We start from the raw sequence: 16,951 nt of genomic DNA, 5'->3' as shown, positions 1-16,951 counted from the left end.
CCTGCAATGTTTGTGGCACGACACTCAAAAACAAAAAACAAAAGCAAAAAATGTTAAGATTTGTTTGGAGAAGATAGATGGATTAGGAGAAGATAGATGAGTCATGTTGGTTGTATACTTAGTCTATTGTGATATTATTTTGATGATGATGATTATTTTAAGATGTGCTGTATGGGATTGTAGTGTGCATATTGTGCTTTAGCTTTGATGTACTTTGGACATAAAACTCTTTAAATCTTTCATATATATATATATATATATATATATATATATATATATATATATAGATATATATATATATATATATATATATAGATATATAGATATATATATATATATATATATATATATATATATATATATATATATATATATATATATATATATATATATATAAAATAAAATAAAAATTTAATTTTATGCATTTAGCAGACACTTTTATACAAAGCAACTTAGTGCATTCAGGTATATATATATATATATATATATATATATATATATATATAATAGAAAAATCTCTTGTCATTGAACGTGCAATTTGTCTCAACACAGCTTAAGCTCTTGTCACAATTATTTCTGAGTAAGTGCGAATAGATACAATCACAGTGACAGTACTTGTGCATTAAAGGAGTCCACACTTCAGTTCATTTTAAACAAGCGGTGAGAATTACTTGAGAAAGCACAATTATAGTGAAAACCCTTTAGGAACTATCTCAATTATGAGCTTGCAAGACAACCCACTACACACTGCACATGAGGGTAACAGCTCCAGAAGCTGATGTGCATCTGTAGTCCCTGTATGCATGTTGACATCACTCAGCTCTATATCACGTGATCTGGTCCACAATCTACTGGTCCCTGCCAGTAGTACCAAAAACATCAATAAATGCTATTAAAATGTGCTTCATGCATGGTCATTTTCGGGAACCTGTGCTCCATGCCATGACTTACTATTAATATAATTAATTGTATTTTCAACTTTCACGTTACTGTATAAATTTGACTGTTTGGTAATCTTCTCAAAATAATTTTACAAAATAATTTAAAATAATAAAATGTATGTTATTTTCAGACACAAATTTTCAGCAAAATACCAGAGTTTGATTTGATGCATTGTCAGTGACATTAGCAATAAAATATTTTGGAAGCAGTTTCTTCTTCCTTTTGAAAGCCTTTTTATGTTGTCATATGGTAGCTATATTTTATTATTTGCATTTAGCATTATTTTCCCCCAGCTATTAAACAGAGCTGTGATCCATGTTTGGGTCACAAGCCAACAGCTGAGAACCACTAAGTAGTAGTTTGTATGTGAATACAGGTCTTCAGCTTAAGCTGTACTTGTAGTTTAAATCATTTAAACATGCTTTTATGAGTTTTGCTACTACTGGTACAATAGTGCCTTTTGTACGGTGTCCGCAAGAGCTCAATGCACTGGAACTGCAGAAAACACATGGAAATAAAAAAGCACAAGCAAATTAAGAAAACATCTTCATCAGTTTGACAGCACATGGGCTGCAAATACTCGCAACACAATCAAATACAAAAATACACTGCAAATGCTCACAACACAACCAAATAAAAGAAACTCACTGCAGAAACACGCTGCAAATACTCACACCACAACCAAATACAGAAACGCAAGTACAGACTACGAAAGTACAGTCCCCAACAAAATGAAAATTAACCTTGTTTTTTTATTTTTATTTTTGTATTGATTACCATTTGTATAACCACAGTTGTATAACTATAGTAACCTTTTTTTTTTTACATAATAAATGTATTTATTAATTAATTTTAATAGTAAAACAATATGATTAATTCTTGCGTAATTGTGTATTTCTTCAGCTTCTTTAGGCAAATAATAATAAAAAATAATAAAAGAAGCAAAGGAATCTTATGATCAGGATGTTAAAATAAACAATCTCACCTTTCAGAGCAAACATTACTAAATATGTCCCAGCCATGTTCATCACTTTGAATTTCTCTTAAACATTTCCGATGTGGTCTGTGCCTATTTGAAGCACGTTTCTTTATTTGTTTGCGTTGTGAGCATTTGCAGCATGTGTGTTGTCAAATTGTTGAAGATGTTTTCTTAATTTGCAGGTATTTTTTCTATTTGCATGTGTTTTTCATTTCAACGCATTATGTTTCTTTATTTGGTTGTGCGGTGAGTATTTGCAGTAGGTTTCTTTATTTGTTTGTGTTGTAAGCATTTGCAGCGCGTGTGTTGTCAAATTGATGAAGATTTTCTATATTGATGTGTTTTTTCATTTGCAGTGCGTTGAGGTCTCTCAGTCACCGTACTTTTTTTCTCTCTTCATGCATATGGTGACTGTGAATCACAGTAGACTTCCCTTACATACTTTTCATGGTGAAATTGCTCCTCTTTTGTCAACCATGTTTATTTTGACCATGAACAATGCACTGTCACATTAATTCAGCATAAACAGGCCAGCAAAAATAGACACTGCAGTGAAAAAATGTGCTGCTAACATGGCTAGTGTGAAACGGGCCTTACAGAGCTTTTTTTTTTCTCATTACTAGCCTAGTATTCATTAAATTAATAGATAAACTTGGAATTACTTTAAGCCCCTGTCACAATCATATCCTGTTTGTTTACCTCTTTCAGTTATAAAGTGTTTTATCTGTCCATCCAAGACCTTTACATTTCCACTTATGATTTACAACACCCATATAATTTCAAATTGCGCACTATACATAATTTAAGTCTCCTTTACAAAATTATTACAAAAGCCTTCACCTGTTCCCATTGAGCTCCACTGATCTGTATCACAATATGCAGGATCGTCCCATATATTTCACCCCTCTCAAGCTTGGTGATCTCACCAAGTACAACATGTTCCTAGATCAACATCCTTGTTGATCCTGGAACAACATTCCAATCAACCAATCAGATTTGAGATATACATTTTCAGAAAATATCTGTTTTAGGCTTGAAACCAGGATTAGGTGCTTTTACAACCTTGTTAATCAGCTATCATTTCCCTCTGATTTTAGGAATATGAATTATGGGTCGGGTTAGGTTTAGGGTAGGTATTGGGTTAAATCTGTATTTTTGGACAGTAATGTTGATCCAGGATCATCAAAAGATGCTGATCCAGGAGCAGGTCTTGCTTAGCTACCTGTACAGTACACAGTGATGCAATTCACATGAACTACAGGACAACTGTGGTCTAAATATATCAATAATGCCCAGCATGACCTTTGCTATTATGATCGTGGGCCATTCGCCTGGGTGTGTGGCCTCTCTATAGGCTAAGCGATGTCATATCAGGTGACACAGTTAGTGGCCGGGACTCTCATGTGTGTGTGCATGTGTGTGTTTGTGTATATGTGCTCTATCCCTACTGCCTCAGGCTTCAGTGGCATGTGACCCCCCCCCCCCCCACCTCCCCCCTGCCAGCCCTATGATGGATTGTCATGTTTGGACTAAGAAAATGAGAGAGAGATAGTGACTGGAAGAGAGAGTGGCTGAACAAGAGGTGGCGAGGGACTGATGATTCACTAAATCCCCGCTTGTCCCAGCAATCAGGCTATATGCTGTGATGCCGTACGGTGTCTTGCTCTTTTATTGCTGTCTACTATCGCATCAGTCCACCCTCTGCCTTGAGCTAACCTCCTGCAGCCTCTGCACATGCAAACCCGTTGCTGTTCGGCCAGTCTCATTGATTTTATCGGCCAGCGTTTCGGAATGTGTGTGTCTGTGTGTGTGTGTCTGAGTCATCCATTCACAGCCAGTTTTGGCCACACCACGTGCCCATGAGGGTAAGAGCCGTACAGACACTCATACTCCAGAGCACCTGGTTAGAGTCGACATGTTGTTCAGAGCTCACCATCTATGACAACTACAAAACACATTGTTTTTGAAACTTGCAAACTCTTTGTCTTTATGAAATGTTTGTGTCTCTTGTGTGAAATTCTGTGGTGTACTGTTGTTGTGATACATTTAAATATTTTAGTCAGTGTATTTTAATGCAGAAGTGTCATTCTCATTCAAACTGCTGATACATGGCTTTGAATATATAAACTTTATTTGTTTAAGTCAGAGCAGGTGTTTTCAAACTTTAAAACAGTTTATCTGAGATGAACACACACACACACACTAAAGTTCAGAACTCTGGGGTTGGGAACATTTTTTAAATATTTTTGAAAAAAGTCTTCTATGCTCACCAAGGCTACACTGAAATTTATATATATATATATATATATATATATATATACATACATACATACATACATACATATATACGTATGAAATTTGCGTGTTACATTGGGTAGACGTAAAAATATATTTTACATTAAAAAAAAAAAAAATCATTACACACTGGTCAGGGTCAGTGTTTGTTACTAGTGTATTTTAAAAGTGAATTGCTAATGCTGTGGCTCCCAGTAGCTGGATGAAGGCAAAACAAAATCGCAGCGATAAAGAGGAAAGGAACTAATAAAGGGCATAATAAAAATACATGTGAAATGAATTTAGCTATTATCTCTTTTATTGTTTTTAATCTTATTATACCAACGTCTTTCTCTTCCAACATATTCCAAGGCTCTCTTTTTAAAATTTCTCTCTATCTCATTCTCTCAGTCCCTCTTATTCCTGCTTTTTCATCCTCCCCTCCCCCTCTCCCAGCATTGTTTGGACCTCAGTAGCTCTGTGGAAGATTTCAGCTCTGACACGGCATGATCTAAAAACCCACTGGCGCTTCAGAATGCTTCAGAACTCTTATATAACTGTGTGTGGATGTGTGAACTGCCTGATTCAACCCGTGATCACTCCAGTAAAAAAGAGAAGCCTTCCACTGATAGGGCCTGTGTGAATGTGTGTGCATGCATGTGTGTTTGTGCATGCAGATGATGTGCTGTTACTACTTCATATTTATTTCTTTTCATATATAACCCTCTGTGAGCGAATGCCTTAGGGTGCTTGAGAATCAGCCTGCAATTTCCTTTATATTCAAATGTGCATGAATCCATACAGTAATTTTGCATGCAAGTATGCAAATGATTGGTTCTAAAAATACAGGCATGAATATACATACCCTTTTATGTGCAGTTGTTAGAACGGATGTAAATGCCGACCTGTTTTTATTTCCCCTGGTTTTTCCTGTATCTTCATTAGAGTGGTGTGTATTTTCAATATAAGTCAATTCTTTGGTGTATCACTGAACTGTATGACGCTCTCTATGACATCACTTATGTGTCACTTCACTAATGTGGCTCCTCGGTCGAGGCTCAGAATTCTTACATAACTCTTTTACTGGTGGTGGAGATGAGAGCATCCAAACCACAGTGTCTACTAAAGCATGATACTAACATATATGTGAGGTGCATATAAACCCCTCCTATTCAGAATTAGTCTGAAATCTCCAGCCTTTCTTTGTATATTTGCTCATAGGCGTACTGTAGATCCCCAAATGTATGCAAGAGGGAGTATTGTTGACAAGACTTTTGTATGAGATGGCGTTCTCCCCCTCAAAGGCATATTCCTTTTTCTCTATTGGCTGACGCAACTTTTTATGGATACTTGCATGATTAGAAATGACAGGAAATCACTTTAACTTGTATTCTGGCTGAATAGCTTACATGTATAGTACTCTTACTATGTCTGCCATTGGGTCGTGTACTACAGATATTGGAGCTTATGACAAATTGTTTGTTATGTTTCTCATTTGTAAGTCACTTTGAATAAAAGTGTCTACTAAATATAAGTGTAAATATTGCAGAATCAATAACAGTAGTGTGCTATTCCGAATTCAGCAATAAGCCCCATTCGCATGGGGTTAGTATTATCTTGGGAACTTGTGTGATTTTGAAATTACCCCCCACATCTGAATTTTGTGTGGTGCATTCGCACGGGACAAGCAAAGCCTGTGATTTTACTCGATTTTACTGACTTTGAGAGTCCCGTTCTATGGTCCGGTTAGATGGATTTAAAAAAAGAAACTAATATAGCCTAGTGCGCTGTGTCATTTACATTTCACCAGGTTAAAATAATATCTCAAGCTTTACACTTGATTTATTTGTAATACATGAACCTCAAAACCTTTTCAGCTTTCTCTTTCTGCAAATTGTATGGTGTTGCAATATGACAGCACCCAAAATCTTATCAAACACTACAATGCAGCTCCATTCTTCACGAAAGATGGATAAAAAGATATACAAATACTTGCCAAATCACAGAGATATCGATTCGCATGGGACTAATATTATCACAGGACCTCTGTGTTCGTCGAAAAATGGTAGGTCATTTGCGGGGGAATTTTTACTTTACAAATTACAGACATGGCCAATATGGACGGGATTAAACCTCCGCAATTATTACAAATGACTGGAGGTCACCAGGTAATACTAATCCCGTGCTAATAGGGCTTTAGTCTTAAACATTACAAAAAGTTAACTAAAAAAAGTTAACTATTAATGTCTTTTAAATTACATATATTATATACTGTATATATAAAGATCACCCCTTGTGTCAGTATTTGTTGAAATACTGTGATATGTCTCTACTATGCACACTGCTTTATTTGCTCACTCTTCTTTGCAGAACTGCTCAAGTTCAGGTAAATTTGATGAGCGTTGGTGGACTGCAGTCTTCCACAGATTTTTTCATTAGAGTTTGAGTCTGGGCGCTGACTAGGTCATGCAAGGACATTCACCTTTTTCTCCTTCGACCTGTGTGCTTTGGATCTTTGTCATGTTGGAAGTTAAACCTTCTTCCCATTGACAACTTTCTTGCAGATTTAGCAGATTCAGTCATGACTGCACATGGTCTTTCTTGAGGAGTGGCTTTTTTCATTCAGTCCTCACATACAAGCCACATTTACAGACAATTTGTGATGTTGTCATATGCACACATTGATAAAGCCTTTGAAACTTTTTTTTATCCATCTCCTGACTTGTGCCTGTCCACTACTTTATCCTGGAGATCTTTTGTTAGTCTCTTGCCACCCATAGTTGATTGTTTGCTTCAGTTGCACTACCAAGGACTGAAATGCTCCAGGAAAACTATTTTCATGCTGAGCTGATCAAAATGTGTTCGAAATGTGAGTCAAATGTGTTCATTTTGATCAGCTCTGCATGAAATTGATTGAGTTTACAAGTCATTTTTAGGAGCTGATCCTTTTTCTAACTCAGTGATTCTGTTTTTTTTATTGTTTTTTTATGACATGTTAGTGTTATATCTTTCACTTGGATGTTCTAAGTTGTACTGGGTAAATAAAGCTGGATAAAACAAAAACAGATTTTTTTTTCCCATTGAAACCTATGTCACTCTATCTGCTCACTCCGCAGATCTCCTATCACTCGAATTTAACCTGGAACACAGTTGGTGACCAATGTATTACAGAACAGATGTCTGAGAGTATAAGAGAAGAGAAGTAGGAAGAAGAGGAGAAAAAGTGCGAGAGACAGAAAGCTGACCTATATAAGAAAGAGGCTGAAATATTTATGGAAGTGAATGTCCTAATTTACAAGCCACTGGGAGCGTTGTGGCCTATTCGTCCAATCGCAGCTCAGGAAAAGGACAAACACACATTCGTTCATATATGTGTGCACACACTTAAATTGTGAGGTTTGCTGTAGTTCTATGACCTGGCTAGTCCATTAGTCCCAGTGTCAGAGCCTTTTTTGTCTGGGTGTTATTCTCTGAGCAGTTTGAGCTTGTTACTATAGCTGTCTTTATTGCTGCATATGCGACAGCTCAAGTGCTCAAAGCATCAAGACCCACTGGCAAGGCTTTATCTGTGAAGTTTGCACGCAATGTAACCGGCTCAGCACCCACCTAGCAGCCCAAATTGTGAGAAACACTTGAACAGCTCCGACTCAGTCGTTCAGACTGAGGCCTGGGTGCTCAGAAATCAAATGCATCATAATGACAGTGCCAATTAACAATGAACCGCAATGGGGTCAGTGCTGCCACATAACTGCATAACCTTCGCTGTTTAACCATGTGAGCTATAATCACAGACTCAGTGAATAGTCTATTACAGCAGGTCAGCCACCTGTTTGGGGTGATGCATGAAGCTTTAATACCGAAGAAGGATCTATACTGGGATAATTGTATGGTCTTTTATCTGATATCATCATCTTAACAATGGGTGTTTGGTTAAGTAGTTTTAAACGGTTCTGACAGGATGGGCAAATGCTGTGAAGGATAAGCCTGATTCCTTAGCTGTGATTCTAAGACTTTTGGCTGAACATATTACTGATAAATGTTAAAGTCTGAGCTGATTCAATCTCTTTAACGTCTCAAATATTTATCCTAAACAGAAATTAGGTTACTTTAAGATTGAATGGAGTCTCTTGCTTCTCAAACTGGTCTCCTGGCTTCTCAAATCTCACAATGGTCTCCTTTAAAGCTTTAAAAGAGATCTCAACAACATCACTTATGGCAGTTTTTTCACTGCATGGTGCGACTTGGCTCAGTACGGCTCAGTACAGTATAGTACAGCATGGCTCGACTCGGCTAGTTATTAGTTTCCACTGCCGTTTAGTACCGCATTAGATTGGGCGGGATTATTCATATGTCTTTACAGTTGCGCTGCCTCTTTATTAAAACTTTTTCATTCCGCATCGCCCTATGAAGCTCTCACTGGATCCGCTCCTCTGCTATCAACGAGAGGAATGTCTGTACTTCCTCAACAGACAACGACAGCCATTTTCAGGTTGTTAAAAAGGTGCGCTCTTCAAAAGAGTTGCGTTTGATACTGCTGGCTGTGCTGATTTAAACCTAGTGGTTCTTTTGTGTCTTTGTCATGCTGCTAAGAGGACCGACATATCCACCTTTTTCTTGTCGTAAAAATGGGTATACTGCACTCCGTCCAGTAAGTTAGCTGACCAAAACAGTTAGTTTTGCTGCTTGATATTGAAAGTTGGTGTGTCTTATCATATTATTTTAATTAGGGCTGGTGATTTAACGTGTTAATTCGATTAATTAATTATGGAGAAAAATAACATGTTAAAATTATTAACGCACTTGCCCCTCCCTGACCTATGTGGATCATCTGCCATTTCATAATGTCGATTGATGACTAATATGAGGCAGGGCAACAACTCACTGCATGATGGAGCCTAGAAAATGTCCCCTAAAATTCAAGATATGAGGCAAAACGGCAGTTTGAGATTGTGTCATAACTGAGCATCCCACGGCGGAATTTCATTTCTTTAATCCATGTTTTGAACGAATTTGGTGAACCTTTTTGCGTGTTGAACCATTGGCAGTTTGGCATATGCGTTGGCTTTGAAGTGGCGCTGCACAGACCGATCGGTGTATTACATCAAATTACCACGAGAGCGATTCAAAAGCACAAGGAGTCGTCTGCTCTGCTTGGGGTACTTTGATGTCACACACCGATCGGTCTGATGGTGATGACCCGCTTCAAGTTGAACAAGCCTAACTGTTCAATGAACCATTCATAAAGAACCATTTACTTCACTCCTGAATGAATCAGGCATTTGAACGAATCAAATGAATTAATAAATGACTCGATGACTTAATCAATAAGACATTTAACACCACCTACTGACAGTTTTAGTTTATTATTTAGAGTATCATTTCATTAAAGAAATAATTTTATATTTTCATAGTAATAATAATAAAATGAAGAAAATAAATGATTAAAGTTATAGTTCACCAAACCAAAAATGACAGTTCTGTCATCATTTACTCACATGGTCCAAAAGAGTATGTAATAAATTTTATCAAACAAAATATTTCTTGATGAACCTACTTTTTGTAATCTCTGTTTGATGCTTTGCACAACAATGACTTTAAATTATCTTTTCAGAGTTAATTTTTCCAAATCTGATGTGCGATTAATTAGATTAATTAATCACCTCATCATGTAATTAATTAGAATACACATTTTAATTGCCCTAATTTTAATATATGATCTTAATAATGAGCATACTGGTTTGTACTGCAAACTGTTCTTATGTTTACTGCACGTTGTTATTCTCCTCGTTATTTACCTATAAGCGGCTCATGAACCGGAAGTCTCACCCATAGGCTTACTTCCGCATTGAAGAAAAAAGTGGATATGTTTTAATTAAAAATCGAGGAATTATTATCATGATGCATTGTAATTTTTTTTGTCTTCATTATTGTTCGTCAGTCATTTCACTGATGACATTAACACAGCTGCAGTATGTTTTTAAACAATCCAAAAACCAAGATGTAATTTGTATAAATGAGGCTTTAGACAAATTTTCCTTCTCTCTCCTGCCATTTTTTCCCTTCGCAATGGTTTCAGAATCTTTAATTACTGTTGATTGTTACCTTGTTGTTTCTGGTCAATTCAGGCCCTTGTATTGATGACAGTAACTGATAGTCCTGCTTGTGAGTTTAGGACTGATGCATGTGACTTGTTTGACACTCACTTCCCGGTTCTGCTTGCGCAGACGAAAAAAGAGTGGAAATCAATGCTATGTGTTTATGAGAGAGCCAGTGTACTGTAATCGGGCCTAGTTGAGCCGTACTGTACGAACTAGAGAGTCTGCCGCTGCTGAGAGTCTAAACAGAGTGAGGAAACATTCACACCCTCCCGCAGAGACAACAGACCATCCTTACACAGCTGAACAGTGTGAGAAAACCAAAGATAGGTTGAACAAAGTAAAGACTAGGGGATTACTAGAAATACAGCTCTGTTGTATTCATTTAGTGTAAGAGTTTTTTTTTTTCAATTCCTTTATTCTTTTTGCCTTTTTTTATTTTAGAGAAAATCTGCTGAATTTTCTAAAAATAATTTACAGTAAACATTGTAAAATGTGTATAAAATCTCATTCTTATTTCATATTTTTTATTATTAATACAACACTTATATTACATTTTCATTACAAGATAAAGAATAATTCTTTATAAACAGCACTACATTTCTACATTAGTTAAAATCTAAAAATGCCCACAATATTTAGTATTTTTTATTATTATAAAAATGTGTATATTTTATTAAAGTTTTACATAAAAAAGTAAAGAATAACTATTCATTTAAACAGTGGTTAGAGTATAACATTTCTATTTGTAACTGATAGGTAAAACAAACCACAATATTTTTTACTTTTCATTATCTGTTCTTATTTTTATAATTGATTGCAGTTTTAATTAAAAATTAAATTGCAATGTCATGGTTTTCACAGAAACATGACTACACAGAGATGTACCCAATAATGCTATTGAGCTAGCCGGACGCTGCACGCTCCGGGCAGATAGTACAGCACATGACTCCAGCAAGACCAGAGGCGGCAGATTGTGCGTTCATGTCAACAAAGCTTGCTTTGCAAGAGTTTCTCTTGGTTAAGTGTAGACCTGTTTATCTGCCACAGGAGTTCACTTCCACCATTATAACTGCGGGCTAACTTGAGAAGCTGCAACAAAAAGGCAAAGTACTGCTACAAGCTAAAGGTAGAGGAACACATTTCCAACTTTGATTCCTGATGCATATGGCAGAGCATCCAAGTCATAAATGACTACAAGTCAAGCAACTCCACTCCAACGGTCTCAGACGTCTCCTTCCTTAACAGGCTAAATTACTTTATGCTCGCTTCAACAGTGACAGCAAGGAGAGGGCCACCAATATCACACTCTCAGCAGACCACCTATCCCTAAAAAACACCTTCACAGATGTCTACATTGCATTGAGCCGGAACAACGCATGCAAGGCTGCTGGCCCCAATGGCATTCCTGAGTTTGTGCTTAGGGCATGTGCAGAGCAGCTAGCAGGGGTCTTCACAGACATGGTCAACCTGTCCCTCACCCAAGCAACTTTCCCAACATGCTTTAAGTCAACATCCATTGTGCCAGTCCTGAAACACTCCTCCCAGATGTGCCTGAATGACTACTGGCCCTTAGCACTCACATCTATTGTTATGAAGTGCTTTGAGCGACTGGTGCTAGCACACCTCAAGGACTGCCTCCAACCCACACTGGAGCCACACCAATTTAACTACAATAACAATAGGAGCACAGAGGATGCAGTATGCAGAGTGCTGCACTTGTTACTCACACACTTGGACAATAACAACACATATGTACAGATGTAGTTTGTTGATTTCAGCTCAATATTTAACACTGAAATTCCCTCCAAGCTGACCACAAAACTTGGAGACCTGGACATTAACAGCTACTTTTGCAACTGGACTATGGACTTTCTGACCAACAGACCTCAACATGTTAGGTCAGGCCACACCTGCTCCACCACCATCACACTCAACACCATAGTACTGCCTTATCTGTACATTTATTCTACATTTATAACATATTGTAGACACCTTATATTCTGTACTTACTGCTTATTGAACTACTGGTTAGATGCTAACCGCATTTATTTGCCTTTTATTTTACACGTGCAATGACAATAAAGTTGAATCTAATCTAATCTAATTGTAAAAGCATGTTTACTCACACTTATGTGTTGCGACATTACTGTTAGATCCACTCTAGTCAGACTCAGCACTGCATCATCATTTACTTACAGTCTCTCTGAAAAGCCTGCATCACTGTCTTGTTTAAAACCAGAGTCAAATCCAAAGCAAAGTAAAGCAAGCAAACAAAAAGTGTTTCACTGATGTGATCTAGTGCTCTTGCTAATTTGACCCCGTGTTTACATCAGACGCAAGCAGTGCAACGCAACTATAGACAACAGAACCCATTATAATCGATGATTCTGTCTACACTGGATACTGGATTGACATAAATAATCTCCAAAAGTAAACTGATGTCCTGCTCTATTTCTGACATTCAAGCATCCACGCTGCATCTGACCTGAAAGAAAAATTTATTTGTAACGTGATGCAAAATGTGCTCACATCCAATCTAGATGTGTTAGGAAAAGAAAGGCAATTCAAAGACTATTTTTCCCAACTTACACTATGTGTATTGTATTGTATTGTATATGCAGTGTATTGTAATCTTTTAATGTCATCCGTATGGTTCTGTTGATGGAGTTATCCTGTGTTTGCCTCTCTAGTATTTCCCCTCCTTCTACTGGCATTTATCAGTGGGCGGAGCTAAAGAGGCAGTGATGCAGAAGCAGGCTCTTCTCCTGTGGAGGTGGAGCTTAGCCACAATATCATGTTATAATGTGGCACATTTGAAAAAGTTTTCTGAGCTTGGTTTCAATAAAAGCTGCTTTTAAACTAATGAGAAAGTTTCGAGTTTTGAAACTTACAGGATGTTTTTTTAGAACACTGACTATTATATGTCAAAAGATCAAGGGACAATTTATATCTCCTTTTAATATTTTACTTATTAGCAAAGAATGTGTAAAACTTTATGAATAATGGGATATCTGCAGAGTTCTGCAGGCCTGGTGATGACCTTATCCAAACTGTTTCAGCAGTAACAGCACTTGGGCAAAAATAGCATATCTGGTACTACTTGAAATGCCTCACAGATTGAACAAGAAAGAACAAGATGGTGAGAACATGAATACTGTCACGGAAACACTAAGGAGGCACTCACGTAAGAAGTACTCTGAGGCATCTGCTTCATAATCTGTGTCTTCTGGAAAGTGATCTATCTGCTTACACATTCCTTTGAAGTTTCCTGTAACAGAGAAACATAGTTGCAGAGTTAGGTTTGTGATTTCAAACACTACATTTCCACATTCTTCTTGTCATGAGGCCACTCCACCAGCAAGCGGTGGCTTGTAAACAAGAGTTCCGAATGCTGTTGTAATGAGAAGCTCATCTCCTAACGTTCATTCATTGGGCGTACAGGGGTTCTAATTCCCAGGTTCACGCACTTCTTGGCCTGCTCAGCGAGGAATGCCATCCTCCAGCACTGCTCTTGCCTGTGGCATACAACAGGCCAGGCAAGGTGAACTGGAGATGTGGGCCCACAAACAGCAGCGATTACTGCAGCCTTTGATGTGTGTGGACATGAACAATGGGCACGACACCAGGATCGCAGTGCCAAGCTTATGAAGTTGTTCATCCCTCCCCCGTTACCTCTTTGCTCTCCCACTCTCTCTTTTCCATCCTCCCATGTGTTTCTCTAATGATTTAATTAGTTTTTTTTTTCTGCTTCATGGTGCCAGGTGTTGCTAGGGATATTTTGGCTGGGAGGCAGAACATTAGTGGCATGCTTGTGGAGATGAGATGAGAGTAGAGGCCTATCAAAGACACTTTCATGTAGGAGACAGATTTACACTAGTCTCTCTGCTCCATGCAGTCTGTTTCACCAGGCAAGCAGTACCTTCTGCTTTTATAGGGCTAGTCTATTAGGGGTCTTTTTTTTGGCTGTCATTTTTGGTTTCCGTTTTGTTGTTCAAGATGACAGCTTTGGCTTAAAGATAATAGAATAATGCATTGTAAAAGAATACTTAGAGGTGAAGTGTGTAATTTCTGTGCCAAGCGTAATGACTGTTGTCAAAATGAGCAGATCCGTAATACCTTGAGAAAGCAATCCATTAGCATTGCTGTTCATCTCAATGGTTGCTTATTAGCTGGGGCTGAAAGTTTGCGATTTAAAATCTGCAAAAACAATTGCATCCCGAACTGAGCAGGCATGAGCAATCACTTAAGTTTTAAAATGTCATGTGACTAATCACAGTAGAACTGAAAAAACAAACAAACAAACAAACAAAGAAAAAACAACAACAAAAACTTCATGACGATGCTGATTGGCTGAAGGCAGCACAAGAATGTGCACAGTCACATATCCTTTACTAGTGACTGTCCTGAGTGGTGGGGTCTTCAAAAAGAATTGGTCACTGGTTGAACACTGACTATAGCTACAGAGTTTTGTTTCTTTTCTCAATTTTCAAATTTTAGTGTGGTTGTCATTGCTATAACATTGTTTTCCTTACTTTGTTAAACGTGTCCATAAGTTATGTTTGTTCTCGAATGTATTGCGTCACTTTCTGATTTTGCTTTGCTAAGCAGTAAGTCTTGGCGTGCTGAATTTAATAACGAGGTATCAGGTGAGGATATAATTGGTTAGTATCACCGTGGTTGCCTTCGTGCGAAGCCCTCCCCGTGTGGAGACCGACAATTGTAAAGACCAGCGACTCTACCTGCACGACTCAACCTATCAAGGACACAGAAAAGACACTTGAATATTGACACCGCCCCCCCTTCTTAATTTTTATACATTTTGTTCTCAGCTACATGTTTTAGTCAAATCTAAAGACTTTATTTCATCTATTGCTACTCATTCAAGTCTCAGCCTCATGGCCCTTACTGGGGCTTGAATCAAACCTGAGGACACTGCCACTCCTTCAGCCCTCTCCATTAATTCTTTTTCCCCACACCGATTGGGAGGAATGGAGGTACTGGTCTACTTATCTGAAATGAATGGAAATTTGATCTTTTACTATCTCTTACTGGCAACAGTTCATTTGAATCACATGCAATTACTATTACCCACCCTATTAAAATCCACTTTGTAGTTGTTTATCATCCCTTGAGCCATCTGGGTAACTTCTTGGAGGAGTCCACATAGAAAAACCCCAGGCTGCTGACTTCAACACTCTGCTTGCCTCATTTGACTTCAAGCAAGTGTCTACTACGGCTACTCACAAATCAGGTAACCAATTGGACAATACTGCTCCACTGAAAACACTTTAGTTACTCCATTGCACACCCCAGTCCACTTCCTCATCACTTTTAACCACAAACTGACTCCTGACACAACACACACTCCTCCGCAGGTCACCTATTGGCGTAACCTACGCTCACTCTCTCCCTCTCGCCTATTCTCACTTCCTCCATCCTTTCAGTTTTTAGCACTGGACACTAACACTAACATGCTACGGACACTCTTTGCTCCACTCTAACATCTTGCTTGGATAACTTTTGCCACCTTTCATCAAGACTAGCACACACCAAACCTCTGTCCCCTCAGTGTCCAATGTTTTCTGTGAACATGGCTCTAGGCTCAGGACTGCAGAGAGGAAGTGGTGCAAATAAAAAAAACTCTAATGACCTTAGTTTGTATCAATTACTACTCTCTTCTTTCTCTGCAAATTTCTCTAAATGGCAAACTACCACAACAAAATTGCTCTGACTCTCGCACACTTTTCAAAACCTTCTCTTCTTTGTCCTCCTCCTTCCCTCCTTCATCAACTCTTACAGCTTATGACTTTGCAATATTCTTCATAAATAGAACAAGAACCATCAGTGGCCAATTGTCCACACCACAAACTGACAAACACATCATAGCAATAAATACACACACTCTCCTCTCCTTCTGTCCACTCCCAGAGGCAGATGTTTCCAATCTTATCCTTTTCAAAAAATCCTACCACCTGTCCTCTTGATTCTATTCCCACTCATGTCCTTCAGACCATTTCTTCTTCAGTTATACCTGCACTCACTCACATTATCAACACCTCTCTTCACATTGGTACATTTCCCACAGCATTTAAGCAGGATTGTGTAAACTCACTACTTAATAAACACTCTATAAATTCCTATCCCTTCTTCTATTCATTGCAAAGACACTTGAACATGTGGTGTTCAATCAATTATCTATGTTTCTCACACAGTACAACCTCCTGGTTTCTACTGTAAGTAACAACTTCTTTCTAGTGGCGTTCCTCAGGGCTCCGTGCTTGGACCACTTCTCTTCTCCATCTACATGCCATCATTAGGATCTGTCATTCAGAAACATGGCTTTTCCGATCACTGCTATGCTGATGACACTCAAATTTACTTTTTATTCCAACCAGATGCTTTAAGGGTAGCTGTTCACATTGCAGCCTGTCTGATAGACATATCTGGCTGGATGAAAGACCATCACCTTAAAATTAACCTTGCTAAGATAGAACTTCTCATGGTCTTAGCCAACCTAGTACTTAATCACAACTTCTTTATACAGCTAGGTTCTTCAACCATAACTCCTTACAGGGCAGCCAGGAACCTTGTAGTTGTGATTGATGATAATTTAAGCCTCACAGATCATATTGGTACAACGGCCCGGTCCTGTAGATTT

At 38.1% G+C, this 16,951-nt stretch overlaps 1 protein-coding gene across 1 annotated transcript in view; it reads right to left on the bottom strand.

The window, feature by feature from the left end:
- The window catches only part of LOC127948971 (voltage-dependent calcium channel gamma-2 subunit-like), a 67,682-nt gene that overhangs the window by 12,913 nt on the left and 37,818 nt on the right, over positions 1–16,951 (bottom strand). Inside the window, exon 2 of the mRNA XM_052545862.1 lies at positions 13,478–13,561. Within this exon, the coding sequence (XP_052401822.1) occupies positions 13,478–13,561 (84 nt within the window). The remainder of the gene's footprint in view (positions 1–13,477; positions 13,562–16,951) is intronic.

Source organism: Carassius gibelio, chromosome A3 (genome assembly GCF_023724105.1).
Source record: "Carassius gibelio isolate Cgi1373 ecotype wild population from Czech Republic chromosome A3, carGib1.2-hapl.c, whole genome shotgun sequence".
Lineage (NCBI taxonomy): Eukaryota > Metazoa > Chordata > Actinopteri > Cypriniformes > Cyprinidae > Carassius > Carassius gibelio.
This window is presented reverse-complemented; position numbering and strand designations above follow the sequence as displayed.